The 20,456-nt window shown below is 46.3% G+C and overlaps 6 protein-coding genes across 6 annotated transcripts; 3 read left to right on the forward strand and 3 right to left on the reverse strand.

Moving 5' to 3' along the window:
* Window positions 1-4,187: 4,187 nt before the first annotated feature.
* On the forward strand, window positions 4,188-6,551 carry PENARI_c005G04891 (uncharacterized protein; the record flags this gene model as incomplete). The annotated part of the gene is made up of 5 exons (XM_022629728.1): window positions 4,188-4,246; window positions 4,316-4,343; window positions 4,398-4,510; window positions 4,576-5,875; window positions 5,931-6,551. The coding sequence occupies 5 exons, from the start codon at window positions 4,188-4,190 to the stop codon at window positions 6,549-6,551; spliced, it is 2,121 nt and encodes a 706-aa protein (XP_022490571.1).
* A 2,168-nt stretch (window positions 6,552-8,719) lies between these two features.
* On the forward strand, window positions 8,720-10,726 carry PENARI_c005G02402 (flavin-containing monooxygenase; the record flags this gene model as incomplete). Its single annotated transcript, XM_022629617.1, has 3 exons — window positions 8,720-9,042; window positions 9,201-10,498; window positions 10,584-10,726. The coding sequence occupies 3 exons, from the start codon at window positions 8,720-8,722 to the stop codon at window positions 10,724-10,726; spliced, it is 1,764 nt and encodes a 587-aa protein (XP_022490474.1).
* Window positions 10,727-10,973: 247 nt separating this feature from the next.
* Window positions 10,974-11,615, reverse strand: PENARI_c005G08159 (uncharacterized protein; the record flags this gene model as incomplete). Its single annotated transcript, XM_022629886.1, has 3 exons — window positions 10,974-11,096; window positions 11,186-11,416; window positions 11,478-11,615. The coding sequence occupies 3 exons, from the start codon at window positions 11,613-11,615 to the stop codon at window positions 10,974-10,976; spliced, it is 492 nt and encodes a 163-aa protein (XP_022490250.1).
* A 122-nt stretch (window positions 11,616-11,737) lies between these two features.
* Window positions 11,738-12,398, reverse strand: PENARI_c005G06193 (uncharacterized protein; the record flags this gene model as incomplete). Its single annotated transcript, XM_022629787.1, has 2 exons — window positions 11,738-12,228; window positions 12,326-12,398. 2 exons carry the CDS (start codon window positions 12,396-12,398, stop codon window positions 11,738-11,740), a joined length of 564 nt encoding a protein of 187 aa, XP_022490512.1.
* Window positions 12,399-15,818: 3,420 nt separating this feature from the next.
* Window positions 15,819-17,105, forward strand: PENARI_c005G07550 (uncharacterized protein; the record flags this gene model as incomplete). Its single annotated transcript, XM_022629859.1, has 5 exons — window positions 15,819-16,130; window positions 16,299-16,366; window positions 16,519-16,768; window positions 16,835-16,964; window positions 17,020-17,105. 5 exons carry the CDS (start codon window positions 15,819-15,821, stop codon window positions 17,103-17,105), a joined length of 846 nt encoding a protein of 281 aa, XP_022490501.1.
* Window positions 17,106-17,901: 796 nt separating this feature from the next.
* Window positions 17,902-20,329, reverse strand: PENARI_c005G00511 (FAD-dependent oxidoreductase; the record flags this gene model as incomplete). Its single annotated transcript, XM_022629542.1, has 3 exons — window positions 17,902-18,568; window positions 18,636-19,677; window positions 19,759-20,329. 3 exons carry the CDS (start codon window positions 20,327-20,329, stop codon window positions 17,902-17,904), a joined length of 2,280 nt encoding a protein of 759 aa, XP_022490419.1.
* Window positions 20,330-20,456: the final 127 nt, after the last annotated feature.

Below are 20,456 nucleotides of genomic sequence, written 5' to 3' on the forward strand. Positions count from 1 at the left end.
CCCCCCAACGGCGAAACAAAGTCTGGGGCTCAGTGAAGAAAGTTTCTCATTCTGCAGGTAAAATAAATATCTAATTACCTAGTACCCGGGTTGGTACAACCTTTTAAGGCCTTTGTGGTGCATCTCTGGCTAAATTCGGCAATGGATAAGTTCCAGCGGAGGCATATTCTACCAACTTCTAGTGAAATAAAATGGAGATGAGGACAGGAAGTAGGGTTTTGGGAATGTGTTGGGATAATCCATGGGAGCCCCGCCCAAGCAACTGGTGGGGAGACTTGCTAAGAAGGATCTTGTGATTGGATGCATAAAAATGCCCACGGCCTACCGAGGTAGGTAGCACCGTCATGTATTATAAACCAGGCAACCTAACATTGAAATCAACTTCCGTTCTGGCAACTGGCATCATATTTCTACACAATATAGATCTATCCAGTTGACAACTTTGTACTAACTTGCATTATCATGCAAAGATGTCACCCGACCTCTCTCGTTTGCTTAACATACTTCTTCTGTATTTCCAACAAGACACGTGGAGATGCACTTGCCATGACGGGAGGATATAAATGCTCCTAGTTGGCGGCTTCTTGGTGTTAACTTCAACTCCTAGTTTGCCCACTGGTATAGTCGTAAGATGTCCTACGTGGTCATGTTTTGCCGGATCAACCTTGGAAATTACCTTGCGATTTTCATCGTGTTACGCTTCGTCGCCGCCAAGAATGCTGTCTTTTCCCGCCTTACATGAACACGGCCGATGAGAAGCTGCCTGACGCTACTCGTTCCGACTCACTCTTCCAAGGTTGGATCAAGGAGTTTGGTTCCCCTTCTACGCCCCCCCCCAACTCTCAGGGAACTTTGGCGACAGTGCATGCAGTTATGGCCGGCTACAATTAGATGTTGGCAGTTCGGTTGAAGTTGAGTGTTTCTACGTCGAGGCGGCAAATAAATCGTGGGGCCTACTCAAATTAATCTGGAATGTAGTCGATCTGCTAATATTCGTATCGATGGGTGCCCTGACCGAAACATATTTCTACCCTTCAAGATCTACGGGTTAGTTAACTAATTTAATAACTAGGTAATGATCCAATTCATTCAAACATAATATTTCTGATTTTTAATATCAGGTATACCTCCGATGAGTATTAGTGGTTACCTCACATTGATAATTCATACTAATAAGACCCTACGTGGGGTAGAGTGACATAAATAGTTTAGATCAACTGGAATGGTTGGGAAGGCATTGAAATACGCAGTGAAACCTCTGATATGATCACGTGCTTCATTATACACCGTAATGAATAGGCTTTTGGTAAAAGGCTGTTCATGCCCTTGCTCGAGGTGCGTGGTCCAGAACCTGATAAGTGTGTCCGTTGAGACCAGAAATAGCTGTTATGCCACCTTCAACGGTATCCTAAGGCAACTGAATTCGACTAGAAAATTCTGCTACATATGCTCTGTAACGGATGAACCGTATACACCTGGAATGAATAGGATCTCGGGTTTTTGGAGTAATAATACAAGTGGAAACTCAGACATGTCAATCAGTGTAACTAGGGGTAATTACGTCGATTGACATGAGTGGTCTTCTTGGTAAATACCTGGTTTATTATTAAGAACATCCTTACTTGGACACGTGGTCCTGAGCCCAAGAATCCCTTACATGCTCATAGCTTGCTTGTTATAATACCTACAACATAGTGGTAAGTGTAAACGCCATATCAAATATACTTCTTGGTCAAGTGTCTTGAATCTACGGAGTAGAGAGGAGGGGAAACAACAACCCGCTGGGCTTTGGGTTTCTCCGAACTGGGTGAAGGTGGATTCCGGACCCATAACACGGGGATTGGCTTCTGGCGTGATTCGTTACCCAGTGGCCAATAATGCACACTGGAAATTTGTTATGCCATCAAAGTATCATGATAAGGCAGGAAATAATTTAGCCGGAAAGGATTCCAATCTAAGTTTATGGCTTGAATGATGGATGGGTAGGGTGAAAACTGGTGGCCTATGTGTACAACCCCCCTGAGATTGGGGCCAGTACAGGTTAATAATGGAAGGGTCCGATTCTCTTCATATGCTCCTTTGGAAAGGGAGAGGGAGAAAATGGAAAAGGAAAAAGGAGCATCAAAAGGGGTAGTTGATTATGGGCGTTCCTACGAGACAGCGAGGCAAGGAGCGTAAGCACACAAAGCAAACACGGTACATCACGTCTCCTATCCTATACTTTGTCCCAATAGGAATGATTAGGTGCTATTATAAACAAGGCTCATGCCGCCGCCATCCAATTAGAATGGCAGATTTCAGGTCCAGGAAACTCATCCGGACCAAGCGCGAACATATGCATGGTGTTGCAGTAAACCCATTTATCAGGTAGCTATCCTGGTAAGCTGGAAAAGGGACTGTCTATATGAATGGCACATCAATATAACTCTTTCATGAAGAACCAACTCTTAAAGATCTCCTTTACCTCATATTCAGAGACAAAACAGCTAGGATCGATACCCACATGAATGACGCCTTTCGTCGCGGAGAACAACGATCTAGAGTGCAAGGTGAAAGACGGGATATAAATAGGGCTAGCTTGGTACATTATATTGATATGAACCACTCCGTACTCTGTACTTCGTGGTTACTGAATCAGCTCGTGTCCGACCATAAAAAATGAATTCCACACCATAAGACGTAAGAATTCGATTATCTAATTAATAGAATCGGGAGAAATAGGAGTGGGTTTCATCAATTCGCGCCATAAAGGCATGTGATGAATTAGATCAGCCCCCAGAATATGAAGGGTTGTGATACATGCACCACAAAAAGTTTGGAAAGCACCATGATTATGTCAGGAAACTATTACTAATTGCCCAGCCTCGGGACAAATAACTTAGGATAAGAGTGATGTGACTAACCTACGAGCCTTGTAATTTGACAAAGTCCGTTCCCAAAACATGAAGCTATTCCCAACTCCATTGTACTCTCACAAATCCAGTAATATAGTACCCCTAATAAATTCAATATAATTTTAAAAATAACATAGTAAAAAGGGCCTACTTCAGAATCGTACCTTAGCTTATTTCTAGAGATTCTAGGCCCTTTATCGTAAATAAATTTATCACTGAATATCTACTAATTTACATAGCGTTTTTAATTGATCAAGATTTCTATGGTTAGAGGGTATCGCTAGCGTATTTCATAAATGATTATATATTCCGGAGGTAGTGTGGTAAATATTTTAGTATAGGACTTGGAAATAGCTTCATGTTTCAGGAACGGCCAAGTCAAATTATCAGGCTCGAAAACAAGTCACATGACTTGAATTTTATTTCTCCCGATGCTTGGCGATTTGATAATGGGATGCTTACGTACTATGGTGTGGAATTCAATCTTTAAGGTGTTTGTATCTGTTGAGATCACATGACCCGGTTGGTCATGTGAGTGGTTAGTTAGTCCTCGAAGGGTCGGAGCTTCTGTCCTTCCCCGTCCTTTTTCTCCACCAATGATATTGACCTATTATTGCTTCCTTCTCCCTTTGTCTAGAGTATCTCAACCCTGAATAACTAGCCCTGGAGTGATATATCGCCCAATGATAGAGCCATTGTCGGTATGTCGTGAAACTCAGGTTATGCCTAGCTGTAATCATTATAATATAATCAAAAAGCGACAAGGGGTGAGCAGTTACATAGAAAAGGAACGCCATGGAACGCCCTGGGGTGTGGCATGAAACGCGATGCATGTGTCCATATCGGATCGTATACGAATTCTGATCCTTAGCCTAGAATTATAGATGAGCATGATAGGGCAAAAATAGAGAGATTATGCACAAATCTGCGGGGGGTGGCGATCCATACGCTTAGTTCTGGAGGTCATCACCCATTAGCTAAATGTACCCGATGCATAAAACTTCTGACGCATTACGAGCACCCCCTCCCCGGATCCGTCGGCTATTAAAGCTTTAATTCGTTTTGTTCTCCGCTTCCAAACCCCGGATTTACCCATGCGGGGTAAACAAGCTGATTCAACTCTCGATTTTTTTTCTGACAATCATTCTCGATGTACATGCCAGCTTTTCATGTACCTCAAAATTTGATCCTTGAAAAATTGGAAGCCCTTACTTAACACCGTATCAATCTCTTTAACCTTGAAATCACACGAACGCGAATCATTTGCTTTATCCTAAATCACACTGAAGGATCATGTCTGAAGATGACAGCTCCCACTCTAGGGAGCGAGGCCCTGCTCCCAAGCGCGGTCGGTATGTCTCTAACGCTTGGTAAATCGACTCTGCTCGCCTCAATGATGAGCGTGACTAACGGATATTTAGCGTCAGTTGTCAAAAAAGAAAAGTGAAGGTAATCTCCGCCTTACAATATATATTGTTTAGGGGTTGATCAAGTCCATTATAGTGCAGCGGCGAGAACAATTGTGAGCAGTGCCAGACAAATGACCTTGTCTGCACGTACGCTCAGGGGAGGAAACGTCGGCGAGCAACAGGCGCCCCACGGCAAACAATCCCTGAGTGAGTTTTTGACCACACCTTTAAGCCCGTTCGACTGATTCTCATGGCTGTTATCTTTTTCAAAGACCATCGAGTGAGCTCCCCCGTGCCGTTCCCGATACAGAATTGACGAAATCACTTGCACAAATGATGAATCGTATCTCTGATTTGGAGCAAAATTGTCAATCCCTGAAGACTCAACTGGCCGCCCCACATGCCTCTGATCTCAATCCCACACCCCAGTCGACAAGCCGCCAGTCATCATTGTCTTCGCGCCTCAACGAGCCCGTAATCCCGGTTGATGAGAGCTTTCGTGGACCAACAAACATGCTTGAACCCATCCGCATCCTCAGCAAGACCGTTGCCAAATGGGATCAAATGCAAGAATTACCCGGTTATGAGGTACCACCCGAGCATTGTGCAGCCAATAACTGGGACTGGCATGATTCCACCACAGAGCGCATCTGCGGAATCGATATCCTAAACCGCGAGGCCCATATTGATGACATTGGCCAGCTGCAATCTACTGTCGACATCTACTTCTCTCAGATAAATCCGATGTTTCCTTGCTTGAACGAGAATCAATTTCGGGCACAATTACATGATGCGTTGGAGAATGGAGCCTCAAGTATGGACCGGCCAAATCGATATCAATTTTTTGCCCTTGTCCATTTGATCCAGGCAGAGGTGCTCATTTTAACGCAAGATTGGAAGCCATCCGACACAATTCCTGGCTGGAAATCAATTCTGCGCGCGGAGAATATTCTGAGCCGCCTTCTGTGGCAAGGAAATGGAAATTTGTTGACCATTCAATGCCTCGTTGTGAAATCGCGCTATTTCTTGTACCTGGAGCGTGGAGGTGCCGCTCACGAAACCATCACGCGTGCAGTCCGTCTGTGTTTCCAATTGGGTCTACACGACTCGTCCTCATGGGAGCAATGCTCCGCTTTCGAAAAAGTGATGCGACAGAGGGTGTTTTGGAGCGTGTTTCAGCTCGAGCGCAGTCTAGCTCTCAATAATGGTTACCCCTATTTGATTCGGGAATCAGAGATCAGTGTCGATCTGCCACCCTGCCACAATGATCAAGAGCTTTTCCCGGACGGCCCAATCCAGAATGAGGCTCACAGTAGTGGTAAGTCCTATGGACCTTTGGTAGTCATGGCGGCGAAATGGGGTGGTCTGGTATCCGATATCTGGGATGCAATGTTTGCGGCGAGGGCCAGGAAACCGATGACCCTTGAGTATATTGCCGGGATGGATGCCCGAGTCGCACATGTCATGAAAAACCTACCCTTTTACATGAAACCACCAGCCCCGGATCCGAAGTCCCAGTCTGTTGATAACCAGGCACCATTTTCTCCTCCCCATGTGGGCATTATTCAACTGGTAAATTTGGACGACTTCCCCCATATGTTATATCTCACAGCTAAACAAATCTTAGCGGTTCAATCAACTAAGACTCTTGCTTCACCAGAGCAGCCTACTCTCATTTGAATACGACCACGAAGTTGCCGCGACGTGCTTATCCATCATCCGTGATGTTCTGCGTATTATTCAGTCTTTACTAGACTCCCCAAATCGCGCCTCTAGCCGCTTCATCGCCGTCTTTCACATCGTGGTTACCCAAATCCCTTTAGTTTGTCTAATAATGCATCCCAAAAATTCTCTTGAAACGCGCGCGGGGGCTGCGTCCTGCTTCAAGACAGAATTGTCGATACTCCATGATCTTGCACCCACCTTCGCAATGGCGCGCCATGTTTTGCGGCGCCTACGCGCCCTGATCACCTCAGTCAAAGCCACCATGCAGGAGATTGCGCCCGCCTCCGTAGGCCATACGGATGCGACCGAGTCAATCGAAGTACCGCCGCATCAACCGATGGTGACTTCGCATTTGACTTATAATGTGCCAATTGACCTGGATAGTACGACACTGGATCAAATTTTGGGTGATTCGCTGTTCACAGATACCGACCCCGCGTTTCATCATAACGACCTCACATCCTTATGGCCGGACGATTTGATGTCTTTTCCCTGGGCCATACCGGCAGGCACTGTTCTGTAACAATTTGTAATCGTTTCTTAGATGATTCCGTTCTGACTTTTCTGCGCTGGAGTTGAACTCTCAATTGAAGACCAGTGGTGTGCGATTCACTATCGTCCATTCCTTACCCTACTGTCTACTCGTTATTTTATAATGTATGTGTATCTGGGACACTTAGCGGTGATGAGATTCATCTTCTCTAGATAGTCAAGGAATGTTTGAAATTTCTCAGTGACTACAAATCTCACAGTCTTGGTCCTCCTTTGCAAGAATTCCTTTTCTTTCCAACTTATCACTTATTCATGGCCAGTGCCGATCGAACCCAAATTGCTTGGTTGCGAATGTCGGCTTCGCGACCAGGCCCTCGTTTTGGGTCCCTGTAGCCTGGAGGAATTGTCGAGTCTTCATGTGGGTATTAAAGCAGAACTCCCTAGACTCAAACTGTTCAAAAACCACGATAGATTGTGGATTTCCCTTTTCGACAGCCCAGAGGTAGGATTGGGTGGCTGGTTCGTTTGACTGGCAATATTCAATCAACTGAGCCCCTTTCTCAATCACCTCTTCCATATCGGCTGTCTCTGAGTATTGCATGTGTGCCAAAATGGTCAGCCCTGGCTCCTCGGTTGTATCTGATCTCAGAAAGCTCTTTCCAATCGGCCTGGCAGACTTTACATTCGTCTCACTAACCAAGTCTTTGATCTGCTCTCTGAAACTTTGCATTTCTGGGGAAATAAGGTGTGTGCTCAGCGCATTTTGGTCAACATATCTGGCAGGGGCTTGGTCAGCATGCTTCATGAGATGCAGGTCATATTATCCTGTCGATCATTCCAATAGTAGAAGGTCTCAGCTCGGATGTATTCTGATTGGGCATCCGTACAATTCAAATACCACAATTTCTGTACCGTCATCATTATTCAGCGGTATACCGACATAATACATTAAGATACAGGGATCAACTTGTGCTGCCGTTACAGCCTGCCGGTAATGTCCAAGGAGCTTGATTGTTCTCACATGAGCGAAGCAACGGATGGATGTGGAGCCGTCTCTTACCTACCTCTTCGCGCTTCCCAGGCTGGCTGCTGATAATGACATGGAGAGCAACAGGCCCGGACATGTCTAGTTCTTCGTCGGTTGCTCGGTAGTCTGCGATATGAGGATAACAATAGGTCGCGAATCAAACATGGCTCCCGGCTTATATTTATCCATCATGACGGAATGCCAAAAAGTATGGCTTCCTATTTCCTATTAGTTGTATCTAATTTCATTGACGTGCCTCGGAATTCCATAACTATTTTCCGTCGCTTCCGTCGCTGTTCGGAGAAACCCGTATGAGCTGCACGCAAGGGAATGGCAGGGAGAGTATATGGGGTAATGGAGATAGAGAGAGGAAGATATCACTCTTCTAGAACTAACTACTGCAAGGCTACCTAGTTAACTAATTAGTTACCTAGTTAGTCAAAGGTCCGGGAGGAGCCTGAGGAATCCACCCGTATGCTCAACAACCAAGGGCGTTGGAGGCATCTGAACATGAATGTGGTACCTTCTGTGTTGATTTATTGAAGAGATTCAACTAATGTGACATACCAATTGCTTTCCTTACTTGAAATTTTGAAGACTATAGGGGTAATCATAGGCCATTTTAAGACTATTGTCTAACAATTCTGGTCTTGCTTTAAACCCTAGTTGAGCCTGTGAGCTACGTATTTACTGGCAAGAAAGGTTGACAATCAGCGTTTACGAACAAAAGATAGCAAAATTGTCATTGTTGAGCTACCAGTCTGAAAACCTACTCAGACGGAAAGGAATGAGAAAGATAACCTGTGAAAAAGCAATCCCAGCGTAGCCCGCCAAAAGTACAAGGGAAATGTACGACATATTTCCGGCAATGAAGGGCGGAAATCGTGAGTAGTTTCGCTCGAAGGATTCCGAATCCTAGTCTCACATCTAGAGCGAAGTCATGGAGCTCTAGCCGCGAAACACTACGCATGGTGGGGCTACACCTGGCTTTCCGTCATGGGAACATAAGTTTGTCTGATATTGGATGTTTAAAAGTGATGGCAACAATGCCTCATTATTGACTCGTTGTGATAAGTTTTGAGTAGCAGAGCAACACTTGTTCCTGGTTGCACTCCTGATTTCAGTTTTCATTACAATTCTTGAATATCGATCCTTGCTGAACCGTTTTCAAAATGCCCGCCATTCGAAATGATGTTGCTGCTGATAGTCAGGAGGCAATAGAGGCGAAGATTCGGGATGAGCGTCAAAAGCGTGTCACAAAGAATGGTGTTCAGCAGTTCCGCGAAGCCACCGGGGAGCTCTCCAAGTTTGCAGTCGATCCCTGGGCTCAATTCGATGGAGCCCGCCCTGTTGTCGACGAGGATGTCGACGTGCTCATTGTCGGATGTGGCTTCGGTGGTGTCCTGGCCGCGAAGAAGCTCCATGACGCTGGTGTAAAAAGAATTCGAATGGTTGACAAAGCTTCGGACTTTGGTGGTGTTTGGTATTGGAACAGGTTCGGCTTTCTTGATGAGACAAATCTACTGACCTCAAGATATAAAGAAATGCTAATAATCAAATTAGATATCCCGGTTTGTATTGCGACACAGAAGCGTACAGTCGACTCTCATCTTCTTATTAATTTCGTTCCTGATAGCTGACATTTTTGCTTAGTTACATATATATGCCTTTACTGGAGGAGACCGGTCATATCCCGAGTGCTAAATACGCTCCTGGTCATGAGATCCAGAGCCACATTCAAAATATCGCTGAAATGGAAGATTTGCGACCGCGAGCGCTATTCCAGACAGAATTGACAGCGATAACATGGGATCAGATTTCGGGATGTTGGGTTGGTAAAACGAGTAGAGATGATACGATTCGAGCTCGATTTGTCATATCAGCTATTGGCATTCTTCACAAACTACATCTCCCTGGGATTCCTGGAATTGAAGATTTCAAAGGCCACAGCTTTCATTCGTCGCGATGGGACTACGATTATACCGGTGGTGATCGATTTGATCAGCCTTTGAATAAGTTGCACGGCAAGCGCGTTGGTCTGGTTGGAACTGGGGCATCAACCATCCAAGCGTTACCCCATCTGGCTGCCTCTGGAGCAGAGGTTTTTGTCTTCCAGAGAACTCCCTCATCGGTAGATAGACGAGACAATGTCGAAACCGATCAGACTTGGTTCTCCTCGATGGCGTCAAAGCCAGGGTGGCAATATGAACGTGTCAACAACTTCGACGCTGTGTTTAACGGATCTAACCCCGGGGTGGACATGGTGGACGATGGGTGGACGAAGCACATATTCGCACTCCACGATCAGGAGGAGCGGGAATCATTCAAGGAGCGTCTACAAAATGTTGAGTCTGCGAAAATGGAGGAAATCCGGAGGCGGGTCGATAGCATCGTCCATAATTCTCCCACAGCGGAGGCGCTGAAAGCTTGGTACAATCGCGGATGCAAGCGGCCGTGCTTTAATGATCAATTTTTGCCAGCCTTCAACATGCCCAATGTGCATCTGGTTGACACGGATGGCAAAGGGGTTGAAAGTGTCACCGAGCAGGGCGTTGTTGCCGCGGGAGTTGAACACAAGCTCGACTGCATCATTTATGCAACCGGGTTTGACTGGGGAAATGACTATTCGGAGCGTGCGAATATGACAATTACAGGACGGGATGAAATCACGATGTCGGAGAAATGGATTACCGGACCGAGCACGCTTCATGGAATGTTGGGTCGAGATTTCCCTAATTTGTTGCTCTTCACCCATCTTCAGAGCTCCACGTCTCCCAACTATACCCATCTCCTGCATGAGAGAGCACAGCATGCCGCCTACATTGTCGCAGAGACCATGCGACGAAATGCCAAATCGGTTGAACCCACACAGGAAGCGGAAAATGCTTGGGTGAAGACGCTCGAGGGCATTGCAATGCAGCATCTGGGATTCTTCCAGCAATGCACAAGAGGTAGGCCTGATTATCAAGACTTCATAATTCCGAAGAATTTGGTTTAGAAAAAGGGGTAACCAGTTTTGCTAACACATGTTAACAGGGTATCTCAATCAAGAAGGACAAATCTCACAGGCCAACCTCCGCAATGCTTCAGTAGGTATGTCAACAGGTGATTGGGCAGCATTAACAGCTGCATGGCGCATTGATGGGCGCATGGAAGGAGTGGAGTTCGATCGCGATTGAGCACTTTTCTCTTATGTTTTTGATAGATACCGTTGCACAATTACAGTGACCTGTCTTCCATAATCGTTCTGGGGAAAGTTTATAACCGTATATAGTGCAATCTGAATTCTAGCAATGCTCTTCATATGCCGCTATAGTGGCTGGTCTCCTTTTTCTTTTCTGTCTGAGTAAAAATTACTTGCAATCTAACTCTGTAAAAATTGCTCTGAATTTGGATGGTTAGTATGACTCAGTCGTTCAACTAATTCTATGAGCCCTTTTCCCCCGTGGTAGTTTTGCTTGAGGCAGCCGACTTAGACGCTTCTCCAGTCTCATTGGGTTTACCATCACGCCCAGCGACGACCCAATCATACACACTCCAGCCATTGAACTACACATAGATCTATATAAGCAAGATCTCACGAGTCGAGGAAGCGGGGAATCTCACGGAGGTATAACAATATTCCAAGGGGACCCTACGCCCATCGCCAGCGGCATAAGCCCAGCGTTGTAGAGGTATGCCCAGTACACATTTGACTTCATGGTTTTAGTTGCGTGATGACCAATCGACAACTCAATGTAGATATCACGAAGTGAAGAATTCAAGAGCACAACGTCTGCTGAGGCCATTGGAATTGAGCTACCACTTTGCAGAGCGATGCTAACATCAGCGGCGGCCAACGCTGCAGCGTCATTTATTCCATCCCCAACCTGATATCATGTTCGGCATTAGCAGTGGTAATCTACACAAACCGGAAAAATCTAAGCTCACCATTGCAACGATCTTCCCCTCAGCTCGAAGTTTTTGGAGCTGCTGGACTTTTTCAATCGGACTGAGACTGTGCCAAGTGTCCATGATTCCAGCATGACGGGCTATATCGAGAGCAACTGCTTCTCTGTCACCAGTCATCTGAGTTGATGTCAATCTGCGTTGGTCTTGAAATCAATTCAAACGTGAAAAAACCCTACCAAGCAGCATTTGATGCCACGGCCTTGAAGCTCGACAATGGCTTGCACGGTATCCTCCTTCAATTAGGCTCGAAAGGTGATGTAGCCAGCATAGTCTCCGTCCAGAGCCAGCAGAACACACATTTCTGAAGCCCCCATTGCAGCCAAATCAGCTTCCATTTTGCGCTCGGAATCATGTATACCACATTCACGAAGCATCGCAGCGTTACCCATGCACACTGAGTGTGGACCAATAACAGATCCGATGCCTGGGCCAGATAAATTCTCATAGTTGAGCACCTGGAGCCCTACCTTGCACTTCCCCGGGACTCTGGCGTCGGAATAATCTAGAAGAATGCTCCGCGCCCAGTGTGAGGGAGCCTTTTCTTCCGCTAATGCAATTATCTCCCACCACCTTTCCTGGGAGATATCACCGCTCATTTCAAACCTATAGACGGATATTTTACCGGAGGTCAGCGTCCCCGTCTTATCGAAAATAACTGTTGTGGCACTTGAAAGCATCCGCAAAGTCAACGCGCCACGTTTCAGCACTATACCTCGCGCCGCACTTGTTCCTGAAATCCAAGTTCTGATTAGTGAAGAGCTCTCACCCAATGGATATTCACTGATCAGGTAAGTATTGCCAATGCGCTGGCTCTGGGGAGCACTCACCACTAGCAATCATTACGGCAGCAGGTTGGCTCAGGCTAATGGCGCAGGGACAGGCTACAACCAGTGTCGCCATCATGAATTCAAGTGCTTTCAGTAGGCCATCTGGTAGCCGGTATAAGAAAGAAACAATAGATAAGATAGCTGCGGTGGGGACAATTGCGCCGGAGAACCGTTCGGCAGACAGCTGAAGCCCTGTTTTCTTCCGCTGCCCTTGTAAGATCAAGTTGATAACCTCACTCATGCGGCCCCTGCCTCCTCCAGATACAACCTCCAAGTGAACAGGTTCATTCCCCTCATGCAGAGTCCCAGCCAAGCAAATATCCCCGACATTCTTCTTGATCGAGCGAGATTCGCCTGTGTAAATTCTCGTTTACCAGCAGATGTCCTTGATAGAAATAGCCAGGATGGCTGACCAGAATGCCATCACAAAGAAATCTCTCTTTCGGTTGTATGAGAACTTTGTCCCCAGGGTTTAGTAGTTGAGACGGCACTGGTCGACCGAGAGCGAGCGCATATGCCTGCATGGGTAGAAGCCCCGCAAATTCGATCAGCGCCGCCGTGGCAGAGCGTCGAAGTTGGGCCGACATGAATTTATTGAGTGACATGACTGAAAGCAGCGTAGCAGATGTAGCGACATACCATGGGGGTTCAAATGTTCTTACCCACTCCACTTTTTCGGGTCCCCTCTCAAAATATATATATCACTTGTATAGTATATAGCACCACCATTTTATGGTCTATAATATTGTAATTAAATGTCAGGGTTGCTTAATAACAGCACTTTCGAAAATTCGCTTAATATTTTGTGTAATACCCCTTAGCCTTCCTCACTGCCTTTAAACGTCTTCCTATGCTCAATATTAGCGAATCTATCTTTGCCTAATCTAATGCCTTCTAAGCTTCCACCAGGCATTTTTTAAAATATTGCCAGTCTACCTCCGACCTTCCTTGGCTAATAAGCTCTAGAAATATTGCAAAAAGCTTCACTTTTAACCAGCGCTATACCGGTTCAATTGGGTTTAAATCGGGTGAGTGCGCGGGCCAATCCTCGACGTATACTCTGTGAGTTTCAAACCACTCTTACGTGTCCTTCGCTAGATAAATTCTCGCGTTATCTTGCTGAAATACTAAAGTAGGGGTGTAGATTGGCATTAGACCTTTTTCGAGCGTCGAAATATACGACTTTGTAGTATAACCCCTCCCTAAACCCGATTCTTCGTCACGTTCTATAATTATTAAATCTGTTCGACCTCCTATCTAGATTCCGGCCTAAACCATTTGTGAAATATCTTTTACGTGAGCCTTAGCATTCACAAGATCGCGCCGAAGACCCTCGGTGTCTATACGGAAGCACCATTGTGGTCCAAAGTTCGAGGTTCGCTGCACCGAACACTCGTCCGAGAAGATCTACGATTGGAAGCTTTCACGCCACTATTTTCGCGTAAATCTTAGCCGTTTCCTTGCAAGAGGAGGCTTAATTGGTATGTTCTATTTTGAACGTCATTTTTTAAGTCTAAATTGCTGCAAAACTCGCTATATAGTAGATCGAGCCGGATGACTAGGTGTCGCAGCACTAAGCTATTTATAGGTCCAAAACGGCTACCGGCGCGCTTGTAAATAGAGGCAAGTGATAGCTCAAGAGCTTAGCATAGGAGGCCGGCCGGTTTTTTCGCGATTCTCTAGCTTTTCGCCTTCTAAATAGCGTTTTAGCGTATTGTAGATTGTCTTGCGAGAACAGCCGAAATCATTAGCTAATTTCACCTACGAGACACCACACTCATAAGCAGACACAATAGCTGACCTTTGTGTAGCAGTAAGCTACGCCGTTTTGCTAATTTTTGCGCCTATTTTCATTGCAATTTGAGCAATAGGGGAGGTGTAGGAAGAAAAATAAAATGGTGGGTTGGTTGCCGGGTCAAATTGTAGTGGGGCAGTGGGTAAGAACATATGACCTGTATCTGTAGCTAATAGGGTAGTCTGTAAAGTAAAAGATTAGACTTATGGCATACAACATCGTAGTTGACTAGGCAATGAGAGTATCCATTGACAGATAGGAGAGTCCATTAGCAACGCTAGTTCGGAAGGATTGAACGGTGGCTTGATAAAATGGCCATCCAAAAGCGCCTTGCACGAGACCCTCCAAGATGAGCATGTAATGATGTCTAGTCCCAATGTCGAAAAAGCCCCCAGTCCCGGCATGAAGCAACAGAATGGGAAACACTAGTTCCAGGTTTTTGGACCGGAACATTGATCGTAACCAGTTTCTGGGACAATTGGCTTGCAGGTGAAACCCAGTTGCTCTATCACAGCGACAATCCTATGAGGCTGGAGAACTCGACCATTGTACACCACGTCTGCAAGACCTGTGAGAGGATCCAGGTGGACCATCGTTATGCCATCTAGACCCAACAGTTTCTCCTCAATTGAGCTAGCGCAACTAGCACAACTCATCCCCTGGATCTGAGAAGAGAGGACTTGGCTACACGGGTTGGTCTTCCGATCTCCAATTTCCGCCGATTGGTGCAGCAAGACATAGGAAGACAAGTCGATTGACGTGATTTTTTCATACCGGTGCAAGAAAATGCTCACGATGAAAGCACCGTAAATGCGACTGGCCGCCATTTGTGGTTGAATGTTGACGCCAACAACGCTCTCATGAAAGAGCCCGTATTGTGCGGCGAAGTGTATAAAATATCCAAATCCATCGAAATTCGAGCGGCGCACGTGCGGAATTGGATCCCTACATATCTTCACTTAACCTTTCTCTTCTTTTTTCTTTACTGCCTTGTCTCTTTTCTTCTCATCACACACGAACTTCATGGATACATTCGCTGAACGTATCCCGTCCCACGCGTGCAAGGGATCTCACCGCAATCGAATCTAACGGCGGATACTCATCTGTTGGTCGACCATGGCTGCCGTGGGATTAGCCCTTTTCACTCCGAACCAAAGGCTCGGGCAGCTTTTCTCTTACTCGTCTTTCCTGGGGCAGGCTTTTTTGCCTGTTTCAATGCGTTTGGAGCACTTTTGCTTTTATTGACATTTGTCTTGCTTCCGGTCTGTTTTTTAGCGTGGTTTGGTGTTGGGAGATTAGCATTCCCAATAGGTTTGTGGCTGCTCTCCATCGGTGGCGCGTACTGGGCTGCACCTCCTACTGCAGTTTGGGAAGGGGCTGGATGGTTGAGCGGCATCCTGCTGCTAGGGCTTTATGTAGGATTCAATCGGTTCTCTGCTCGGGCGGCATGCAAAGCAGCATCAACGAGAGACCGTCGAAACCTCGATCTTCCTGGATTTCTCCAATTAGTTGAAGATGACGCCGTCTCACCGCCCCTTAGGCTGAGCGCGAACTCACACTGTACGAGCTGCGATGGATACAGTGGCTTTTTGATCTTGGGTTGCAGAATTTGAACGATTTCTCCAACTTCGTTGCGATTGACCGGTTTCAGACATCGGCATTTGATATCAATTACACGAAGCGATGTACCGCTTAGCAATGTACCAAGGAATATGTGTACCGAACTTTCCCGGTTATTGCAGCAATACCTATCGTCAACTTATTGCCAAAAGCTTGAGCCCTCCTGTCCTCGGATATTGGAAGTGGGAGGCTCTCTGGGGCAAGTTCACGACTAATTTCGATCCTGTGAAGGAGGACAACATCATGGTCACCGGCTTCTTCCTGCAGGCTGTTGCGTTATACACGGCCAATACAGGAGACATGCGCTACACAAAGCTTGTTTCGTTGGCATTTGGGGTCAGCAAAGGCCGAGTTTACGATTACGATATTCACAGCCTTTCGAACGCCGTGGTCCGACAATGGGAATCTAATCCTTATACACTGTTTCCCTGTGGGCCTCATTGATCTACTCCCTGCAATTTACAAGGTCGAGTGGGTCAGGTTGTCTACGATCGTGTCTTTGGTACAACTCACGCGGCCAATCTCACCTCGAAGTTCGAATATGCTTTGATCACCTAGTTCATGGAGCCAGATGGCTCAATTATTCCGATCCGTTCCGGGATTACTGGGTTCACAATTCCAGGCCTGTGTGGTGTTTTAACTGATTTAGCTAATGCTATGATGTGCCGTGGCCACTTGGACCACATTGCAAGGCGCAATTGGGCCATATTCCGTAAATTGATGTTCGATTCAACGACAGGGATAAATTGGAGACCGTAGGACTGATTGGCGCTGATAGTATTGATCCGGGTAACTACAGAACCTGTCCTTATTCCATGACCCATGCAATCGCCCATACCGCTGGTGAGTTTGGAGACGAGCAGATACGCAAGAAGGCTCTGGAAAAGCTGCATCTTGAAATGAACCCGTTGGTAGCGAAGACCGGTGTCATCCACTGGCCACTGGAAAAAGCATCCTCGCACACCAAGACGGCCACCGTCAAAGCCATGTTACTTCGCAAGGAAGACTGGAAATCCCTGATCATGAGGGTGAGTTAGCGGCTTTTTTCGGATACTATGAGGGTTTAGCTGCTTACAGATATACAAAATAACCAGGGACCAGATGAGACAACCTTGAAAGGCCCCATCTTAGATCAAGTTCCTTACCCAGGAGTACTCGTCGCAAAGGCGCGCTCCAATACCTCGCACGATCTCCACTTGCTTCTGTATCCTTCCGCCGCATCCGGTAAATTTGTTATTGCGGTTGCGCGTTTGGAACCAAAAAGTGGATATATTTACAGAAGAAAGACATTGCTTTCGACTGACACTCATGGAGTCGCCACAGGATGGACGCACGAGCGTAACCATCGAGCCAGCGGTTAAATAAGCGACGCACTCGCAATTGAAACTGTTCTTAGGGCGTTGTTTGTATCATTGCTATTATTGTTTTTGATTTGATTTCTATGATACTATAACAATGAAACAATTGCGCGTCAATGTAGTTGTGGCTTATGTCTTTGTCAGCATGCCGATAGTCCCCTCGGCTCTTATATAGATGAAGGAACAATGCGTCTCGGAGGACTAGATCTGGCGAGTACAAGTATTTTATATGGGACATATTATTGCTCATCGTGATCTTTTTTCTACCTGTCCCGGCTTTCCGAGTGCATCCCCGCCTACGTAGCCTACGGCCCGCGTACTCGACCGCTCATCGGAATTTTTACCAGTACTGTCGCAGAAGAGGAGGAAAATTCTGAAGTTGAAGACCATAACTTTAAGGGGAAGATATAAACTGTCTCGAACTTATGTAGCTGCCATACTAACTCCCTAGGTACTTCATTACCCCTAGGGCAAAGAAGGCACAGATCAAGCTCGGGGGCCTGCGGCGCTAATCCAGGCAATCAGTAAAAAAAGACAATAATTCACAACCTATCAAGCCCCAGAATGTATTGGTTACTAAGAAAGAATTAAAAGCTATTTCAAAGCATGTTTTGCTTCCCCAGCGGACTCTGTACATAACTGTACGTAGGTTAGCGGCCTGAGAACTGGGTACCCCCGTAGGACTGTTTCTTTACTCAGACCCCCCCGTTTCTCTCGTTTTGCTACTAGTACAAAATTCAAAATTCTTCTCCGTCAAACCTCTTCTCCATATTCCGTCGAACTGCCAGCAACGTTGCAGTCTGTCACTCCCTGCACCGAATCTTGTCTTCCCTCCAGAGCCACAAGAGGGCAGCAGTGCCGCCTGGTCCGAATAAAATTGCCAAAAAAATAGTCCCTAATGCGAATTGAAGCTTGAACGTGATGCTTTGGTGCCGAGATGGGGTATTCCACAAGCAACTAAGGAAACTTAGGAAGAGGCCGGTATTTGCCATTGAAAGGTAATTATTCCACAGGAACTCTTTACCAAACTGGACTGCAACTAGGTGCATCCAATGGCAAACAGTAGAAATTGCAAAGCTAGTCGTGTAAGCCTGTTTGATCCTTGGAAGATCTTGATGGCCGTACATTGGTTGTACAGAGTTGCGGCCGATGGCCGAATTAAACAAGGCAACCAGTGTTGGGGCTACTAGTGGGCATGCAAGTCCGAATCCCACAATCATGGCACCGGTAAAATCGCTTAATGTTGTATTTGGCCACAGAGCGCCCAGAATAGGACTGCAAATACCACCTACCAAAATGACACTGGCAATTTGGGCGCGGTAGATGAGGTATGAGTCAGAAATGGTGATTGTGTACCCATATGCCTGTGGGAAAAGGAGCTGACCCCTGAAAATAGATGTGGCAAGCAAAGCCAACCAAGCCCAGAGAACCTTGCGGTCTACGAACCATGCAGCATACGCAACGGGCAATCTAAGAAACCACCCTCAGTTAGTGGTTCAATCAAAGGATAGAAATATCATGAAGAAAGTGAACTGACACAAGTGGCTTGAGCAAAAGATTCTTTGTTCGCAGAATCTCAATAGCCCCAATAGTCCCAAATGGCAATAAGGTCAAGAAGCTGAGAAATGTTTCTAGGTTGCTATGGAATATATCAGGATCACAGGCAGTTCGAGCGAAAGGTTTGCTGATATTTGGCGAAAAACCCCACAGGTATTGCCGAACGAATGCGACGGCAGTCAAGAGCGTGAGGAAATTTGACGAATTTTTCAAAACGACCAGGAAAGATGACTGGGCGATCACATCCTTTGCCATAGACTGTGGTGTCCACCCGTCCCAAGGAATGCTACCTTGACGGCCCTTGTAGGGAATAAATTTGAGCGGTGGTCCACCAAGGAGGAGCTCGGTAGAAGCGTTCACTTCGGCCTCTTCGCCAAAAAGCGGCATGATACTTGTTCCAACAATTTTCCACAAAATATTCTGTGTTGCTTGGAATCTAGTGGCCATTGATGACATGGTGTAAGCCTTCATGACTCTTTCATTCCGTGCGTCCTGATAATGCTGCAGAACCTCTGTAACTTGGTTGTAGGATGGCTGGAGGGACCCGAATTTGGTGGATTTCTTAGCTTCATATAGCAAATTGGCAAGTACAGTTGCGCTTTCAATTGCCGTGTTCCCACCATGGCCGGCATTAGGGGTGACCTTGTGTGCAGCATCGCCTAGAATCGCAATCCGCTCACTAAACCAACGATCAAAGGCGGCTTCTTCAAGAGAAACCATGGCCAATTTGCTTCTGTTTCCCGCCAAATCACCCAAAGTGGTTGCATGAGTGACTTGAAGATCCGCGTTTTTGCTTAGCGTATCTTCTATATCCTGCTTGCTGTACCGCGGAATATGCGGGAACTTGTATGTTTTCTCCAATCTCAAGATCAAGAACCAGAACTTTTTGTTGAAATCGGTGACAACACAGATGCCAGACCGCTTCTCGCTGTAGGTAATATGAGAAGTCCCAGGCACCAGCTCTGGGTCATCGCTCACAAAGGTCGAAACTCCAAAAACGCACGAATATTCGCTCATCATACCTGTCAATTCAAAACACGTCCTATCAGCACACTGCGAAGGATCGTCCACGAGAACGCAGAAGTCAAACTTGCTTCACGTACTTGTAGCTTCCCGTTTGGCCACCTGTGGCTCTGTCGTCTCCAATTTATTCCATATCGCCTGGCGGGTGAAGCTATGGACTCCATCAGCTCCTATGATGATATCACCTTCGAAGGTTGCTCCATTGTCAGTGACAGCAATTGTACGATTTTGATCGCACTGAATATCGACAACCTTGTGCGAGCAAAATATTTTTGACTTGCCTCTGAGGTTTCGGTAGAGAATTTCCAATAGTTCCTCCCGCTCAAGGAAAAGGATGGGATATCCATGGCGTCTTTCAAGCTTGTGGGCAAATTTGGATGCGCTGATAACACTCCCATCCGAGCGGCGATGAAACGCAGTTTCAACGGGGACTGTGCTTGCGTAAATTTCCTCGTAAAGACCCAACTGATCCATGATGCGCAAAGCATTTGGTTGAAGCCCAATACTGGCACCACCGGAAAATGCAACTTTCTCACCACGTTCCAGGAGCACGAAGTCGATCCCTGCGCGCTCCAACATGTGTGCGAGGCTCAGACCAGAAACTGCTGCGCCCACGATGATGACCCGGAAGACTTTTTTGGATGAACCCATTTTCTTCATTGTCTCATTAACTGATATTTGCTGTTGTGTGGCTTTAAAGTTCGTCGTTCTGTTGTTTACAGGAGGAACTGGTTTGGGGATTTAATAGCAGAAGAAGGAAGAAGAATTAATACGAGCA

Source organism: Penicillium arizonense (genome assembly GCF_001773325.1).
Source record: "Penicillium arizonense strain CBS 141311 chromosome Unknown PENARI_contig005, whole genome shotgun sequence".
NCBI lineage: Eukaryota > Fungi > Ascomycota > Eurotiomycetes > Eurotiales > Aspergillaceae > Penicillium > Penicillium arizonense.